We start from the raw sequence: 18,379 nt of genomic DNA, 5'->3' as shown, positions 1-18,379 counted from the left end.
CTACAATAAAAAAAAACCTAAAGAAGGAACAAAGTGATATATATGAACACTGGTTTTAACTAAATCTACATACATTGGTAGCACTTAAGTTGGAAATTGAAACATCAAATATAAAATATTTTAATCATAATTGTGGTTTTATTCCCAAAAAAAGATAATAGCTATGTATAAAGATTGAAGGAATGATTGTAACACATCTGGAACTAATGTAATAAATAAAATAATTAATGAGTATTCAAATGTAATTAATAATGATGTTGAAGATGAAGCTCATGTCTATGCCTGTTACCACATCCATATAAACTGCTTAGCAAAATAATTACCAACACTATCAAATAAGTTCGATAGTTACAACCCTGTTAAACAAGTGTCACTTACAAAAAGGTTATAGTACCATAGAACACCTACAGACAATATGAAAACTTATTGAAAATTGTAATGAATACAATGAACTTCTTCATTTGGCATTTGTGGATTAAGATAAGGCATTTGATTCCATAGAACTCTAGGCAGTATTTGAAGGAATGAATATTGGAAGGATTGATTCCTGATATAGAATACTGCTAAATTACATATATGAAAATGCAAATAAATGTAGTGGACAGTCTAAAAACAAGCAAAATAATAACGGAAAGAGGAGTTAGACAGGGAGACATTATCTCTCCAAAATTATTTACTCTTGCATTAGAAGACATGTTTCAAGAAGTTAAATTGGAAACAACACATAACTAAAATGGATGGCAGACTTTAGAGTCAACTAAGATTTGCCAATGACATATTAGGCACTCATAAATAACAATACAGAAGAACTACTCTACATCCTAAAGAAGCTTAAACAAGAATCTCCGAAAATCAGTTTAAAATGAATTTAAATAAAACAAAAGTGATGTCAAATCAAAATATCACAATAGACTTGGTAGTGAGATCGAAAATGTTGAAGACTATATTATATACCTAGATCACATGATCAAACTAGGCAAACAACACAAACAGCAGAGATAACTAAAAAAATCTAAATGACTGAAAGAAAAGGGTATTAAATAGTAGTTGTATTCTACCAGTTATGACCTATGGAATGGACAGAGACAGTAAGTTATCAACCAATAGATTAAGAACAACACGGAGGGCCATCAAAGGAGCTATGTTTTCTCTTAGATAACATACACGAAATGGGGACATGCCAAGCAAGACAAAGTAATTGGAAGAATTGGGCAAATCAAATGGAGTTGGGTAGGACACATGGCATGACATAACAACAAAAAATGGACAAGAAACATTATACATTGGAGACCACATGTAGAAAATTAATTGTATTTTCTACAATAGTTTGTTCAATAAATAAACAATAATAATTAAAATATTTGTATTTCCTATGTTATTATATTAAAGACCTATGATCAGCATGACATGCCTTCTTTCTGCTGTATCATATCTTCTGTGCCCTTAACTGTTTTTACCCATTTCTTTAGTGTATTTAAGTATTTTATATAGTAAAAATAAATTTGAAATGATTGTGTTTTCACCCATCATGGTTTTTCCAAGACCAGTGCATTTTTCCATTCTTCTAGTAATCAATTTTATTTCAATTTAAGTAATTAAGTTAATTAATTTAAGTAATTCACACACAACACTTGTGTATGAATTGTATAGCTTACCCCAAATAACAAAATCCCTTTCCAAGGTACTCTCTTTCCACTGAACAAATGGGGAAACCTAATAGGTAATATAACAGCTTCTTTCAAAGCCTCCTTGGCAGCTTCCAGCCCTGCCACATCACTCCATTTGACATGTGGTTTTTCTACAACTATGGCTCCTTCCAGCTTGCTTTGCAACTTCTTTTTGTCAGGATCTTCATCGTCTTCATCACTATCACTCTTTTTGTCTTCCCTTTGTAATAAAATGATAAATTTAAGCATTAAAGGTGGATTTGTAGAACAATTATATGAATTAGAATTATCATAAACATAGGACAATAATTATATAATGTATTTACAATTATTACTCTTATCATAAAAATATAATATGTACACCTTTTATAATATTTTGTTCTACTACGAATAAAGAAATAAAATACATTTATACTCATACTTAGAAAAGTTGTCATCCTTTTAAAAAACTGCATTTCATTAAACTAAATGAAAATCATTGATCCATGAAAACAATAAAAATATTTGAGAAGAAACTGAAGATACAGATGTACATACATAACCAAACCAAAATTCAAAATGTGAATGGCTTCATTACTATAGAATATACAAATGTTTTTAATCAGATTGTTATAAGAGATTGTATACGAAGTAGTTCTATTATATTTAAAAATATAATATTCCTGAAAATCCTTCATTAGAATATTTACAAAAATACTGAAAATAGGAATACAATGAATTTGAGAAACATCTTGGCATCAATGAAGTGGCAATTTGAGAAACATCTTGGTTTCAATGACTAATGGAAGATAAGATTGAAGGAAATATGAGACCTGGTAGAAGTAACCACTGTAAGGTCAGATAATTATTTGCAACAATTTTGGCTCAACTTGAAGAAGGCACTTAAACTATCAATAAAAGGAGTTGCCACTCAAATTGTATAAAATTAAAAGCAAAGACAATAATTGACTTAAAAAGTTTCAGAAACTGTATAAATATTGGAATGAAAACTTAAAAAATCTCAGTATTAGAAATATTTATAAATACCAGATTGAAGCAATTCTTACTTTGATGAACCTCCATCTAAAACTGGCTTCTTCTTCCCTTTCCTTATAGATTCTTTAATTTTTTCAGCCCTTTCTAGATACTGTACACATTTGGCTCTAATACTCTCCTTAGCTTTGTCACCCTGAGCTTCATCTAAATAAAAGAATAAAATAAGTTAATTTATATAATAGAAGATACTGAAAAATTTGCATTATTTATTTGCACAAAATACTTATTCATTACTCATCGATACCCTTGAAGGCATGTCACTGTATATAATCAAAACAAATTTTAGGTACTTACATTTAATGGCATGTAGAAAGTACTCTACTCCATGTTCATACAGACGAAGGGCTTCTTCATAATTCTTGTTTCTGTCTTCTTCGGTAGCTTTGGTGACTAATTCAATGGCTTTTTGCAAAGTAGTTCCAGTTGCCATTTGTAATAAAAATATAACACTACAAAGTTAAAAAATAAACTTTCTTTTATCAATATAAAACACTTGGTACAAATTTATAGGCGTTTAACTATAAGTATAGAGCTCAAATTTATTTTTCTAGTCACAAATACATCTTTTAAATAAATACTTTATATGGAATATTGTAATTTCTAAGAATAATTTTAGAATCACACCTAAAAATTACACTTTTGACATTGGCATAATTCTTTTGACACTTCAACTTCAAACGTTAAAAAATCAATGGTACCAACATGACAAGTTCTATCGTATGAACTTTTACTGGGTTGCGATCGTTGCGATTTTCGACAAATATTTCGAAAACTTATAGGCGGGTATATATAAAGAATTGATGGGGGTTTTGAGAAATTACTTAATCAATCAATAAGAAACAATAATTTTTGTTAATCTGTAGTTAAATGCAGCTACTATTATTACAATGTAATACTTATATATTACAAAACTTATTAAGTGGGGTGGTTTCTTCATGCTCCTTGCCTACCAAATTGGCTTCCTTTTCTTCTCCATTCATCCCTGTTTGTTGCTCTTTCTTCCCAACTCAATTCCCTATAGAGCTTCCTGTGCGCTATCAAACCATCTTTGTCTGGGTCGTCCTTTCCTTCTTTTCGTGATTGGGCCTCGTTTTAGAATCACCTTTGGTTAAGTTTATTAATATAAGAAGAAGTGTTTACGATGACGGTGGCAATAACTTTATCTTCTTCTTCATGTACCATATCCTTTTAGAACGTTGGTTACCATCATAGCTATCTTAATTTTATTCACTGCCACCCTAAATAGCATGCTTGTATCAACACCATACCAATCTCTCAAGTTCTTCAACCATGAAGTTCTTCCTCGTCCTGGACTGCGTTTGCCTTCCGGCAAACTTTATCGGCTGGAAGAATGACTAGATTTGGATTGGGCTGAAGTTGAAGACAAGCTTGAGTGCCAATGGTCGAAATAGGGGCATCCGAAAAATTATGAACCACTGTAGTGGGTTTTAGCGTTGTGGCTTTTGGAATTTGTTTGGCAATTAGATGCACTAATTTTCGCTTCTGAGTTTCAGTCTTAGATTCGAAAGTGTTTAGGGCTGTCTGTGTGTTGATACGGTCGAAACTGTCCACAACACAGGATGTACATGGAAAGAATGAATAGATGACAATATATTGAAAATATTAATATTTGTGACATCTAGTTTTCATCTAGTGGAATGAATGGCTTCACGGAGAAGCGCAAAAGTGGTCTTTCTAAAAATTTGGGAGATAGAAGAAAAAGAAGTATGGTTTTTAAGTTTTAGAAATTTGGGAATTACTTTATGGTCTCGGCATGTTTTAAGGAATGTTAAATTACAAAGAAGACGATTCTTACGTAGCAGCAGATTGCTATACGATTGAGAGAGCTGGTAAAATTCCTCCCGTAGAGGCGAATAAAATATCTCGAAAGATCCGCTTCTATAAACCAAGAATTATCCTAGAAGCCATAGAAATTTAACAAAATGCCAAATTGTTTCAATAAAAGAGACGACGGCGTACGGTTACATTCGATTTGGAGATCTTTCATAAAGAAAATATCGTCCGCTTCACCCAACAATCAAAATTATACTGTCAGAAATGTTTGCGTTAATCCCCGCCAATCCCCACGCTAACTCCCACACCAACTTCCATTCAAACCACGTCACCATCGACGGTATAAATAAACCGTCCTCTGTTTCCAGTGGCAGTAATGCATTAGTTAGTTAGTTAGCATCAGTGTAGTAGTGTCTGGGGGCTCGGAAGACTGAGACCTCGGAAGCCCTGAAGAAGAAGATGTCGAAAGCTCGGCGCAATGATAATCGACGGGGTTCAACCCGGAAGACTGTTGAGTTTCTTATAATAGTATTAATCTTAGCTCTAGGGTTAATTGTACTAACCGCGAAATCTTTCGGAATATTTTATATATTATTTCACAATTACTGTTTCTTTCTTTTTTAGTTAGTGTACAAATGTTTTCCATTTTGTCTTATCAACTGCCAGATTTCTTGCTTCAGTCCAACAGACACTCCGAGAAATGACAAAGAAGGTAACGAGAAGAGTTCATTTTATTTTTGTGAAGAACTGGAAACTGGCACTGGACAGAATCAGCAAAATTTTAGCAAGACGTGATCTCCAAACACATCACTTCAATATCAATTCGGAAAAACCTCTAAATGCACACGAATGCTACATACAGCGCATATACTTCAAAGAAAATAGTAACCTATTTTACATTAATAGTAAATAAGCACTTCCCTTGGGTAAAAGCCCCAATATAAAATTTAGAAGACTTTCATACACAGGAAAGATATTTTTTTCATAATTTCACAATTTTTTTTAGAAGTTGAAAACACAGTAAATGAAGGCTTAACATCAAGTTAACAATATGATTTATATAGAAGAACATTTAAGCAAGCAATAGATACAATTTTACACACCATACAATCTCAAGTTTGGTGATGGATACGTAAATATGGCAAAAAAGAAAAATAAAAACTTATTTAGGAGCACACTTAAGGACTTAAGGAAAAAGGAAAAACACTTACTTCAAAAGGAAAAACAAATTTATAGAAGTGCAATTAGAAAATCAACACGTTCTCTAAGATCTCAAATATCACAAGAAAAGAATTTAAACTAGAATTGAAGATGTGTTGAGACCCTAATAGACATATTTTTTGCCCGAGCGTTTCAATATAGCTTGAGCACTTGAGAAAATTACTCAGAACCAAATGGTAATATGATATCTGGTGGTCGGAAATGTTATGGCCACTATTTTTGGTATTGCAAGGACATTATTTTAATTGACTACCTTAAAATTGGTAAAACAATCAATAACCAATGTTATTCTGCATCATTGGACAAATTGAAATAGGAACGTAGTGAGAAACGATCTCATTATGCAGAAGAAGAAAGTGTTGTTTTTCATGTTTTTCAATTCAAATGAGGTTACTTATCAGATCACCTAGTATACCGTTCAAAGAAGCTCACTCCCATAAAATATCCTTTAATGTTTAGCGACGCAATCAAATATATTTATAGCAACAGGTGCCCAGGTATTGACGGCATTTTTACAGACTATTCAAACTCGAAGGTAATATCCTTACAGATCAAATTTACAGCATCAAAGTAAAAGTCTGGAACGAGGCACAAATGGCTAAAAAGTGGTTAGTGATTGTAAGACCTTGTTCGTTTCGGTGATCCGGGTCTTCCAGGTCATTCATTAAAATGATCCGTTCATAAAGATCCGTTCATATGAACGACTAATTAAATTTGTTGTGTAAAGGTCAAGTGTACAGAGTTTAATATTGATATGTTTATGAATCTTTCTGAGAGTATATGAATTAATGATAATGCAGGACCCGTTCATAGAGATTCGTTAATTAGAACGACTTTAATTATATTGTTGTTTACGTATAGAATTGGATACTGTTAATATAAATTTAAGAATGAAATATAGTTTAAGGCTGATATTAAGATTTGTATTTCTTAAATCATCTCAAATCATCATCAGAAATCATTAAAATATAAAAAAAATACTTGAAAAAGTTAAGTAAAATTACAAATTCCATATTGTTATGTTCATGAATGAATAATAATGCAACAATTAAAATGGATTTTATTTCCTACAAATTTATAAACAGAACATGCTACGGGACTATTGACTCGACAATTCGAATGTATATAATTTTACAGTTTTGCAGCGTAAGGGTTTCTCCGTTCTGGGAAACTGAAATCAGCGTTTGAACGATCCTTTGCGGTTCGCGGTTCATGCATTAATTATTTGACCAAGCAACGTGTCGCGATCACACAGTTCGATTCGTAAACACGAGACAGCGTCATTTATAGGCATGATTCATGGCATGATTCATAGGGTCATTCGAACGATAGGTTCACAGAATGTGATTGTATCAATCACGGGTCTTCGAAAAGATTAGATCTTTGTGAACGGATCGTTCATGACCTACATAAAAAAGGAGATATATTAGAGTACATATAAGAATTACAGGTGTCTGAATCTTCTAAATACAATGTACAAGACATTCTCCAACAGTATATATCATTCTCCAAGCGGATAAGTGGAAGAACTGCTTGACGAATGCCAAAGTTATTTTAAAATGGACAGGTTTTCAATAGATTACAGTGACAGTTTGCTAAAATTTAAATTATATGCAGTCATGAAAGAACTTAACATTACAGACAAAATAAATACAAAAGAAAGAGAAAAGCCGAAAACCTTGGATGACTCAAGAAAAACTGGAAATCATGGTACAAAGAAGAAAATATAGAAACAAAAACCCAGATAAATACAAAGAAAAACATAAATTAATAAGAAACAAAATAAAAGATGCTAAGGAAAAGCAGATGATGGAATCATTCATTGAAATGAAGGAATTGCAGAAAAAACATGATCATTATAATTTACATAATTTACATAATAAGCTAGAGAATTATCTGGAAAATTACGAACAAACACACCTAACCGATTAATTGACAAAAATATTAAACCTAGTAATAAACCAATAATTAGATTAGGAAGATTGAACATAAGCAAATGAAAACTGAGATAACTACTGAGTTTATACGAAGAGTAAAACAGCTGCTTCGTTCACACCTTAACAGTAAAAATTTGTTTAATGCAGTAAACACCTACGCATGTTCCACGCTTAGCTACTCATTTGATATTGTTGTGGACAAAAACGGACATAGAACATCTTCAGCGAAAAGTACACAACACGAACACACCTCACAAAGGCACAAAAACACCATCCTCAACGTGCAGTAGACAGAATGACATTACCGCGGTATTTAGGGGGACGAGGACTTATGGATATAAGTGAGCAACTAGAAAAACAAATTACTAATTTAAGAACTTATTTTCAGATGCAGGCTGAGACATCTACTCTACATCGCGCGATTTGTGCAGTAGATGATAAGGACAAAAAAATGCGCACCTGGATCGGTAAACCTCTGTACGGGCGACATCTCAATGAGGTCAGTCAAGACTATGTCGACAATATAACGTCGAACTATTGGCTGACATCAGGAAAGATGTTCCCTGAAACAGAAGGTTCACTACTGGCCATTTACGATCAGGTTATACCAACCAAAAATTACCTGAAATATATCGTCAAAGACCCTCAGGTCCAAAATTCAAATGCCGATACGGATGTCAAGCTCAGGAAACCATCCAACATATTACCGGGGGCTGTCAGGCATTTGCTGCAACTGAATGTAAGGAACGGCACGACTCAATAGGAAAGATCCTTCATCAAGAGATAGCTATCAAACTGGGACTTCTTCAAACAAACCATCCTCCATATTATCAATACGTTCCTGAGAGTATACTTGAGAATGACAACTACAAGCTAAACTGGAACCGCACTGTGCTCACAGACCAAACAGTGGCACACAATAGACCAGATCTCATACTAGTTAATAAAATAAAGAGACAAACAACATTAATTGATGTGGCGATACCCAACAACAATAATCTTCGTGTTAAACAGAACGAAAAAATCGCCAAGTACAGGGATCTGGAAATTCAAATACGAAGACAGTGGAGAATAGAAAGTACCCAGACAATACCTATTATTCTTATTCTGTCTACTACTGGAGTCACTTCGAAGAACCTCCTAGAAAACATAAAAAAGCTAGGTCTGAATGAACATCTCTACAAGACCATGCAGAAAGCTGTACTACTCTCAACGTCCAGATGTGTACGAAAATTTTTGGGAGATACTCCAGCATACCAAGTCACCTAGGGCTCGATAACACGGAAAGAGTCCCACCAGAGCTTAATCCTTTTGATACCGTAGGTATCTGAGATGAGTGAATTTTCCCTTTAGAGGGAGTGTGAGCCGTATCGCTAAATCTGGATAACCAATTGAAATAAAACAACTATGGACTAAATATATTGAAGATCTTTTCCTAGACACAAGAGAGGAACCACAACAAATTGATAGCGAGGAAGCTCTGGTAGAGCCGCTGGGCCAGATAAAGTTCACATCGGGCTGAATAAACTTATAGATAAAGACAATTTAAGTGTAATAACTATCCTTTTTAACAACATATACAAATCTGGTGAGATATCTACAGAATGGCTATTATCGACCTTTGTTCGGCTACCAAAAACTAAGAACCCCAAACAGTGTAATGATTATAGAACATTCAGCTTAATGTCGAAATTATTGAAAACATTTTTAAAGGTTATAGGTATATACAATAATATTCAGAAAGTTTAAAGCGGATATGAGTAATAGACAGTTTGGCTTTCGTAGTGGTTTCGGAACAGTAGAAGCTCTGTCTAGTTTCACAACTCTTACTCAAAAATGTCGAGACCAATAAAAAGATCTTTATTGCATTTATAGATTATGAGAAAGCTTTCGATAAAGTTAAACATAATATTCTCATGGAATATCTAAAGCGAAAAGGACTCGACAAACATTATCTTAATATAGTGAAAAATCTCTATTGAAACCAACAGGCTGTGGTAACAGTATATGGAAATAGTACAGATGCGCGTAGATAAGTAGAGGAGTGAGTACTTTTTACTCACATATATACTCCGACGAGTTATTTACATACGCACTTAACAGTTTACAGAAAACTAAGAGACAACCAATGCCAAAATAGGAATTTGCTAATTTCGAGGAAACGTATTGATTTTACTGATCCACCAGTGATCCACGTAATATCGGATAAGCTGTAATTTAATTAAACATCATTAAATGGAATAGGTTTAGCAAATACTTAATGAACGATATACGCAGTGTTTGCTTCGACGAAACAACGTCTGTAACGCTAAGGTTGGAATCAGATTGACAAAAGATAACAAAAGATATAAATAAATATAATGCAAATTAAAATGCTTAAAAGTTTTATTGTTACATTCTGATAGACGTTTTTTTTACACTTTTCTTATTTAAGTTTTAGAATAAAGTTGTGGTCTCTGTTAATAAATATAATACTGATTTGTTTTTTTAATGTTTTCTATAAATAATAATAGTAAAATATACTTGTATTCTTCTATATAGGATTAGTAAAATAATATTTTTTTACCCTCGATTAAGAAGACGAACCTGTAGAAGCTTCCTGCAAATACTGGTAGGACGATAAATAAATAATAAAAATAATACTTGTGTCATACATATTTATGTGTATTATGTGTCTAAATTTATTAAAGAACAAGTTACAAGTATTGGACACGATCAATTTCAGAATGCCGACGAAAGAATTGTTTTTATTTATGTGAAAAAGTAAGGCTATCGTAGAATAGTTCATTATTCAAATTTTTAGATTGTAGTAACATATTACAGAATGTTAAAGCATTAAAACAATGTATGGGTTCATTCTCTTCGAGAAGGACCTTTAAAATATAATTAATATCATTATATGAGTCAGTAAATTTTTACTTTGTGCCTTTATAATCGTCATGACTTTAGAATGCTATATGTATGTCTTGTCGTTCTGTAGGTATTAAAACCGAAATAACTAAGTTTTTAATGTATTTATAAGCTAATCTATAGGCTAATTATATATTTTTTATTAAATAGCCCATAGATGGTAAATAATGTGCGCCCATGACTAATGTCTAGAATGAGACAGGCGTCTATTTCTGACAATGACGTTGTTCTTTGGTTCTGTGCAGTCTGTAGTCTGTGCTATTGGAGAATGTTGATATTTGATGCTTCTAAGTTTTAATTTCCTTATTAAAAATTTACAATTTTACCAGGATGATAAGCGTGAGATATACAAGGAATTTATTTTTGAGATGTTTGTGTGTTATTTATTTAGCAGCGTTTTTGTCGTTTTACGTACAAATACCTGGTAAGTAAAAATAAATAATTTTATCTATCACTACCAAAAAAGCCGAATTACTGATGTGTATCCTGTCTTCGTTTCACACCTAACTGTTTTTTAACTATTACGGCCATTCACCTCATGTGAGGCCTTTTGTAACTTAGAATTAGGTGCTACTTTGCAACTTTTAAATTAGAATCATGCTAATATATTTTTTTATATTGATAAAAATGTTTACATGGACGAACGAAAATTATTAAATTCTAAATGGAAAATTCGCAGAAATACTTTTTTATAAATTATTTCTGTAAGTTCTATATATTATACAATCGAGATTATATTATTCCCTGTCATATTTCTAGATCATGAATTAAAATAATTATCTTATGTATAAGTAATATTTCTTAACACAAATAGTCTAACAGGAATGTTGCCAATTCTGTATTGTCTAAATACTTACATTAATGTAAATCTAATGTAATATTCCTATGGAATATAACTTATTTGGAATAATACTTACAATTTGTGGATAGTATGTTATAGCAGTGGCTGCCACAAAATATTATAATATACTTAGTGCAAATGGCACTAAAATTGTGGAGATGACTACTGAGCATCAATATTCAGAAAACCAATATTTTAAATATTATTAACAAAATAACAAGTTGATAACACAGACATAACAAAAGCGACAATTGGGGTAAAATAATTACAAAATGTGTCAATATTATCTTTTGGTATAAAAAAAATTTCTTTTATATGAAAAATATACTTCAAGAAAAATATGAAGAAACACACATCAAAAATTTATAGCATTTTGTGTTACTGTTTACAATTATCAATAATATACAAAAGTGGTCATATCTAGTAAATGCTATCCAAAGCAGTCTCCTGTCCAAAGTATTGTAAGAAAGGCACTTGTTCTTATAATGTTGTCGCAATTGTAATGATTTTCACCTTATCAACTGCTGTCCAAAACATTGTAAGAAAGCCACTTGTTCTTATAATGTTGTCAACAATTAGAATGATTTTCACCTTATCGACTGTTGTCTAAAACCATTGAATATATACTCAAATAATTGTCTCAAATTATGCAGAAGTTGTATTTTGAACTTTTATCACATAGACTATGTGATATTAAGGCTGTTATGAAAGGTCCCATAATAAATAGAACCTATATTTCCACAGTCACAGAAAAGAAAACATACAGCAATAAGTGTATTTTATTTTATTTTGTAAAAAACATTAGTTTTAGATAATAATGTTGAAAATAATAAATCCCCTAATTCAATCCCTCAATTTAATATGATTCTTCATTATACCAAAAGGAACCTCTGTAATCTGTATCAAGTTTCAAGACTCTACGATTTTTCCTCCAAGAAAAAAAGACAGGAATATGTGAAAAAAAAACAATTGACCCAAAATTCAGTGGTGGTGTTCTTCCTTACACATGGCAAAATGTGTATCATTTGTGCAAATCAAGAAGAGATGGCATGGCAACAAAGATAGACAAGATTGTCTCACAGCTGAGAGAAAAAAGTCTCTTTCATCCTGCCCATCAATAACCACTGTGCATGGCAAAGTCACAGACTAAGTGGATTTGGGCAGGCACTATCTATAATGTGTTGTAAGATATAGTAGAAAATTATCTTATGTTGCAGTCAAAGTGGTGTATTAACTGGGAAAGATAGGGTGCTTCCAAATAAACTATGAAAATTTGTAGATGTTTAAATCTGGTCCTTTTAGATACAGATAATAGGACAACTCAAAAAAAAATGAAAAACCAGATAAACAACAATAACAATTATTATTATTCCAATTCTGAATCATTCATAATAGAAATTTAATATTGACCCAACAAAAACACCATTATCTTTGAAATAAGAAATTGTCAGGTAATGACTTTTCATCGTACAACAAAGGGTTTATAGGTTATTAAGAATAAAATTGAAATTACAATCCCTTGTGGTACCATAATTGACAAAAAAGTTATTGTTAAATTACCAACAATTAAAAAGTAGGAAGGGGGTAGATAGTACTATCCCAAAGAGCATATGGAGTAACAAAATTTATATTATTTATTGTGTAAACTTTAGTTTGGCTTTGAAGTCAATGTGATTCAGACATGTGTTTTGATAAAAGGTTCTAGTTAGTGAAATTTGATAGGCTTTCTTTGAAGATAATTTCTGAAAATCAGAAAGTCAACAAAGAAAAATATAGTTATCTTTCTTTTTATGCGATGGAAATAGTTCTAAATGTTCATTCTGGTAATTATAATTGTTTTCAAAAAATATTAATATAAAAATATTTTAGATGTTGATGATAAGTTTATTAACAGGGCTAAAAAAGGAATTTCCTTCTTCTGAAGCTTTAAAAGAAACTATTTTTTGACAAAGGTACCACAGACAACTGTATACATAATTATTAAGGAAGGGGTAGAAGCTAGAAAGATGTGAAAGATTCTGGATCATCTCATTCCATTTCACTGTTTCTTTTAGAACTGATTAGGGAAACCATTTATAATGTATTTGCTGTAAATAATTTTATTATTTTTAACTTATTTTAAACAAATTATTTTTATATTTAAAAGAAAAAATGATATTAGACTACCACAAAACCACCGTATGGAGATTTTAAAAAGCCAATGGATTCTATCACACAGTGTTGTTAAGATGGCAGAAATATTTATTTTCTAGATAAGGTCTGGTTAGACCCTCACATATATTTTTAGATGTTATAGAATTGATAAAAAAATTTGTGACAACTTCAATGACCACACATGAATCAGATCATTGTTTTTCAAAAACTTTTTAACAAACTACAATATTCGACCTTGCATTTTTGAACTCTTTCAAAGACTTTCATATATATTTAGTTTTCTTAATACTTCTTCATTAGATACATTGCCCTGGATTATCCTTCTATGTATCTACATTTATCAGCTGCAATGACAGTCAACATATATGGAGTGGGATTTATTGTAAATCAAAGAACAAAAGGCCTTTTTATTGACTTTAAAGCCTACATTTAAAGAATGTGCTATTTGTGCTTAAAAGGGGAATTCTTCAATTACAGTTTGATCAATGCACATGTCCTGACTAATAACAAACCAGAAGAAATAAAAGAACAGTTCTTCGAAGATGTAGAGTAAGTCTATAGAAAATGTCCTAGAAATGACATTAAGATAGTGTTAGGTGACATGAATCCAAGAATAGGATGAGAACAAGTTTTCATCCCCACTGTAGGGAGGCATAGCCTACACAATGTCAGTAGCTATAATCGATTATAACTGATAAACTTAGCAGCAGCATTAAACATAATAGTCACTAGCATCTATTTTGAACACAAGAATATAGACAAGTTAACCTGGACCTCCCTTGATGGAAGGGCAACAAGTCAGATTGATCACATCTTAATAGACGCAAGACATTATGGAACAGATGTAATTAACTACAGAAGTTATAGAGACAAAAATAGACCCAGATCATTGCCTAGTGATCTCAACATTGACTGCTAGAATTTCAAAAGTCAGCAAAGAAAATAAAATGGATACAAAGAAATAGAATATGCAAAAGCTTATAGATGTAACAGCTGTAGAACAGTACTCGGAAAACATCACCAACAGATTAGGGAATCAAAATATTGAAGCAGCTACAGAAGATGAAATAGGAACAGAAACTTCTGACCATAAAAATTATTGGTTTGATGATGAATGCAAAAAAGAAAGAAATGAGGCCTACAGAAAAATGGTTATTTGATGAATTAGACAAAGACGAGAGAGAAGAGGTCATACAGAGAAATTAAACCACTTAAATAAGGAACTTAATATATAGAAAACATTAACAGAGAGAAATAATTTAGAGCATTCTATAAGTATGTTAACATCAACAGAAAAGAATTTAAGGCAGCTACAAACCAGTGCAGAAGTCCGAATGGTGAGCTATTAACAAGGATAATATGTATTAATTTAATGGGTGGAATACTTTAACTGGGTACTTAATATAGAGGAAAAAGAAAACCAGGAAGACGAAAGAAATGAGGTAACTGGAACAGACAAGAGGGAACAGGAACCACCAACGATTCTTGAAGTACAAGATGCAGTTAAAAACTAGCCAGAAACAAATCACCCTGAATAAATAATCTCCCAACTAAAATATATAAAGAAGGTGGCCAAGATACATAATGGCACTACAGCATCTCATAAAAGAAATATGGACACAGAAATTCCTCCCCAGTGATTGGAATATTGGAATACTTTGCACCATACCTACCAGTTCTAACAAATGGTTTAGAGACCTGGATAATAACGAAAAGTAATGAATAATAAAGAAAAGTACTAAGGCGAATCTATGGAACAGTAAATCACAATGGAGTGTGGAGAAAATGATACAACTTGAACTTTATAGAATATACCAGGAACCAGGTATTGTAAAACACATTAAGATATGACCTCTGCTGTGGGCAGGACATGTGATGCAGAAGGAACAAAATAACCCAGCTAGAAAAACGCTTCTTGATAGATGCATTGATCAGAGAAGAAGAGGAAGACTCAGAACAATCCTTGACACCTTGAACATTGATGAAGACATGGCAATTATGGGAATATGTGCTCAGTGGAGGAAGGCGATGAATAAGATTCTGAATAATTCTTGGGGAGGCTATAGGACCCATACAGGATTGTAAAGACAGAATGATAATGACTATGTATCCACATTTTAAAAGTTTTCCAATTTTTTGTGGATGCACCTGTAATGGTCCATGTTTCCACATCTTAGAGAAACATTGGAAAAACTTAACTTTTAAGTTTCTGAAATTTTTTTAGGGACCATCTTGGGTTTTCTGTTCTACATCTAAAACATGTCTCTATTCTTTCAATTATTTCGTTATTAATTATTAATATTTTTATTTTTATTATACAGTAATTGGCCTTTTTGATCACTCTAGCCAATTTGATGCTATTTACTATTATATTTTGGCATTTTAGCATTTTTGTTATTTGTAGGTCTGTATGGAGACAATGGAGTACTACCAGCTAGATCTGTATTGGAAAACAGTAAGCATAAAACATTATCAGCAAAAGTTCACTATCAACCTACTTTGTTGTGGCTGGCACCATATCTAGGTCTAGATACCAGCCATGCCCTAGATCTGTTATCTCTTCTTGGAGCCTTTTTGGCATTTACAGGGTAAATTAAACCATTAACTAAATATTTATCTCATTTCCTTTGAAATAAAATAAAAATAAGAAATATAAAAAAATATTTATATTATTGTTTGTTTTTAGAATTATCTCTCAGAAGTTTTGTACAATACCACTGTTCGCAGGATTGTGGTCTTTGTACTTTTCTTTATTCCAAGTTGGGCAAGCGTTTGTAACAAATTTGTGAGTATTACATTTTCATTAATTAACCTACCTTGAAAATTTATTAGTAATATCCACTTAAAACTAATGAGTTGTTGATTATGTTTACTTGTTTTGTAATTATCCATATTAGTTTCTATCATTTAGATAGAAACATTTTATAAATAATAGTTATTTGTTGTACCCTTTTGGCCAACATTTAGTATAAATATGAGTACAAAGTACACATTTTAGGCACATATTTTTAAAATACTTTCTATGGTCATTACACTATGAATGATTTTCAATACATTCAATCATGTACTCCACTCTAAGTACTCCTCTGTTTTTATACTCAAAGTGATATACAACCTCCAATAAAGACTGTATCAAAGATAAGAAATGTTTAAAATTTCTAGGAATAAAAATAAAATAGATACTTCATGGTATTGATCCAACAGTACAATTTAGCTGTGTGCTACATCTTCTAAGCACCCATTTTATAGACAAAAGTATCTTTCATTTCAAGAAATATATGAGAAAATAGTGGCGAATTATATTTGAATATATATGAATATCCACTTAGTCCACTTTAAATTCTTTCTGTCTTTACACCCTTCCTTTTGGCCTTTTAGGTATCATATTTGGGTTAGTTATATTACGTTTCATTCACGCATTTCTCCCATTCTTTTCTATTTTCTGCCATTACTTTTATTTATTTATTTTTCCATAATTTTTCTCTCATCTACAATTGGCTGTATTATTTCTTTATTGGTCTGTCTTTTTCACTTTACATCCAATACCTAAAGTATTTATGCAATTGGGGAAAAGTAAATGTCAGACTTTTCTTATATACTTGATTGTTTAAACATATAGGGTGTTTCCAAATTCATGCGACAAAATTCAGGAGGTGATTGCTTGTATGAAATTAAGATGGTTCTTTCCTGTAACAAAATTTCCCAAGGATTCCCTTTAAAAGATGGTGAGTCAAATTGAGCTTTTTTTTTTAATTTTTTAATTTTTTCAATATTCTTGTTATATTATATGGAGGTGAAATTCGCAACCCTTACTTTATTTTATATAAAAACTTCTTTTCAAGATGAAGTTGTATGCAAAACAATTTAACTTAAAATCCTTGTTTTATTTAAAACTTTTTTTATTCTTAATAAACAACATAATTTATAATTTTTTAAATAAATTGAGTGAAAAACAGTAAAAATGTAATAAGATTACTGTACATGTTCCTACGTCTCATGGATTGCCATACATGTTCAAAGATTTGAAGTGTATTTCTTATAGTGACACATGCTATTTGAATATGATTCTTCAAATCGTTGATATCAACTATGGGTGTCGTGTAGACTAATGTTTTATGGTAACCTTAAAAACAGAAATCGCAAGGATTTTACTCTGGAGATCGAGGAGGCCAATGTTGCCTAGCAGTCTGACTGAAGTGTACTGGAGCACGTGCATGAACCACATGTTTTGTTGTCTGATATTGAGTGCGATGGCTTCAAGTGGTTTAGGGAGATTATTTTGTAGAAAGCTGGTGTAAGAAATTCCGTTTAATGGCTGAGGCAGGAAATGCGGCTCAATTAAGTTATCCCTTACAATACCAATCAATATGTTCATTATCATCACCTAGCCCTTTGCGTCCACTTCTGGACATAGGCCTCCCTAATTTTTGTCCATTGTGCTCTATCTTGAGCACTTTTCATCCAATGTCTTAACATTTTCTCAGTCAGTCCAACGAGTAGGGGGTCTTCCTCTACTTCTTTTGTCTAACGTCGTCCTCCACTTAAGCAATCTCTTCGTCCACCTTTCATCACTGATTCGGGCGACGTGTCGGGCCCAGTTCCATTCCAGTGTGGCATTTCTGGAAATTACATCGGTAACTCCTGTTCTTCGTCTTAAGTCTTCATTTTTAACTATATTCTAGTACTGCGGTAAATAGTTTAGGCGACAAGATATCACCCTGTCGGACTCCTCTGCCAATTGCGATATGATCCGTGTTTTTATGTAGTTTCACCGACATATTTGCGCTCTTGTATGTATTGTAAATCAGCCTTGTATATCG

General features: G+C 32.0%; 2 protein-coding genes across 2 annotated transcripts in view; one reads left to right on the top strand and one right to left on the bottom strand.

Annotated features, from left to right (window-relative positions):
• Vps4 (vacuolar protein sorting 4) overlaps nucleotides 1-3,364 on the bottom strand; it is a 30,422-nt gene extending 27,058 nt beyond the window's left edge. Inside the window, exons 1-3 of the mRNA XM_072526423.1 lie at nucleotides 2,997-3,364; nucleotides 2,714-2,846; nucleotides 1,656-1,887 (exon numbers count right to left, since the gene is read on the bottom strand). Of these exons, the coding sequence (XP_072382524.1) occupies nucleotides 1,656-1,887; nucleotides 2,714-2,846; nucleotides 2,997-3,132 (501 nt within the window). The 5' untranslated portion in view covers nucleotides 3,133-3,364. The remainder of the gene's footprint in view (nucleotides 1-1,655; nucleotides 1,888-2,713; nucleotides 2,847-2,996) is intronic.
• Nucleotides 3,365-10,797: 7,433 nt separating this feature from the next.
• Nucleotides 10,798-18,379, top strand: part of LOC140437101 (lipase maturation factor 2-like) — a 43,396-nt gene continuing 35,814 nt past the window's right edge. Inside the window, exons 1-3 of the mRNA XM_072526422.1 lie at nucleotides 10,798-10,988; nucleotides 15,964-16,147; nucleotides 16,246-16,344. Of these exons, the coding sequence (XP_072382523.1) occupies nucleotides 10,895-10,988; nucleotides 15,964-16,147; nucleotides 16,246-16,344 (377 nt within the window). The 5' untranslated portion in view covers nucleotides 10,798-10,894. The remainder of the gene's footprint in view (nucleotides 10,989-15,963; nucleotides 16,148-16,245; nucleotides 16,345-18,379) is intronic.

This window comes from Diabrotica undecimpunctata, chromosome 3 (assembly GCF_040954645.1).
Source record: "Diabrotica undecimpunctata isolate CICGRU chromosome 3, icDiaUnde3, whole genome shotgun sequence".
Classification (NCBI taxonomy): Eukaryota; Metazoa; Arthropoda; class Insecta; order Coleoptera; family Chrysomelidae; genus Diabrotica; species Diabrotica undecimpunctata.
The sequence above is the reverse complement of the archived record's forward strand: the minus strand, read 5'-3'. Positions and strand labels throughout refer to the sequence as shown.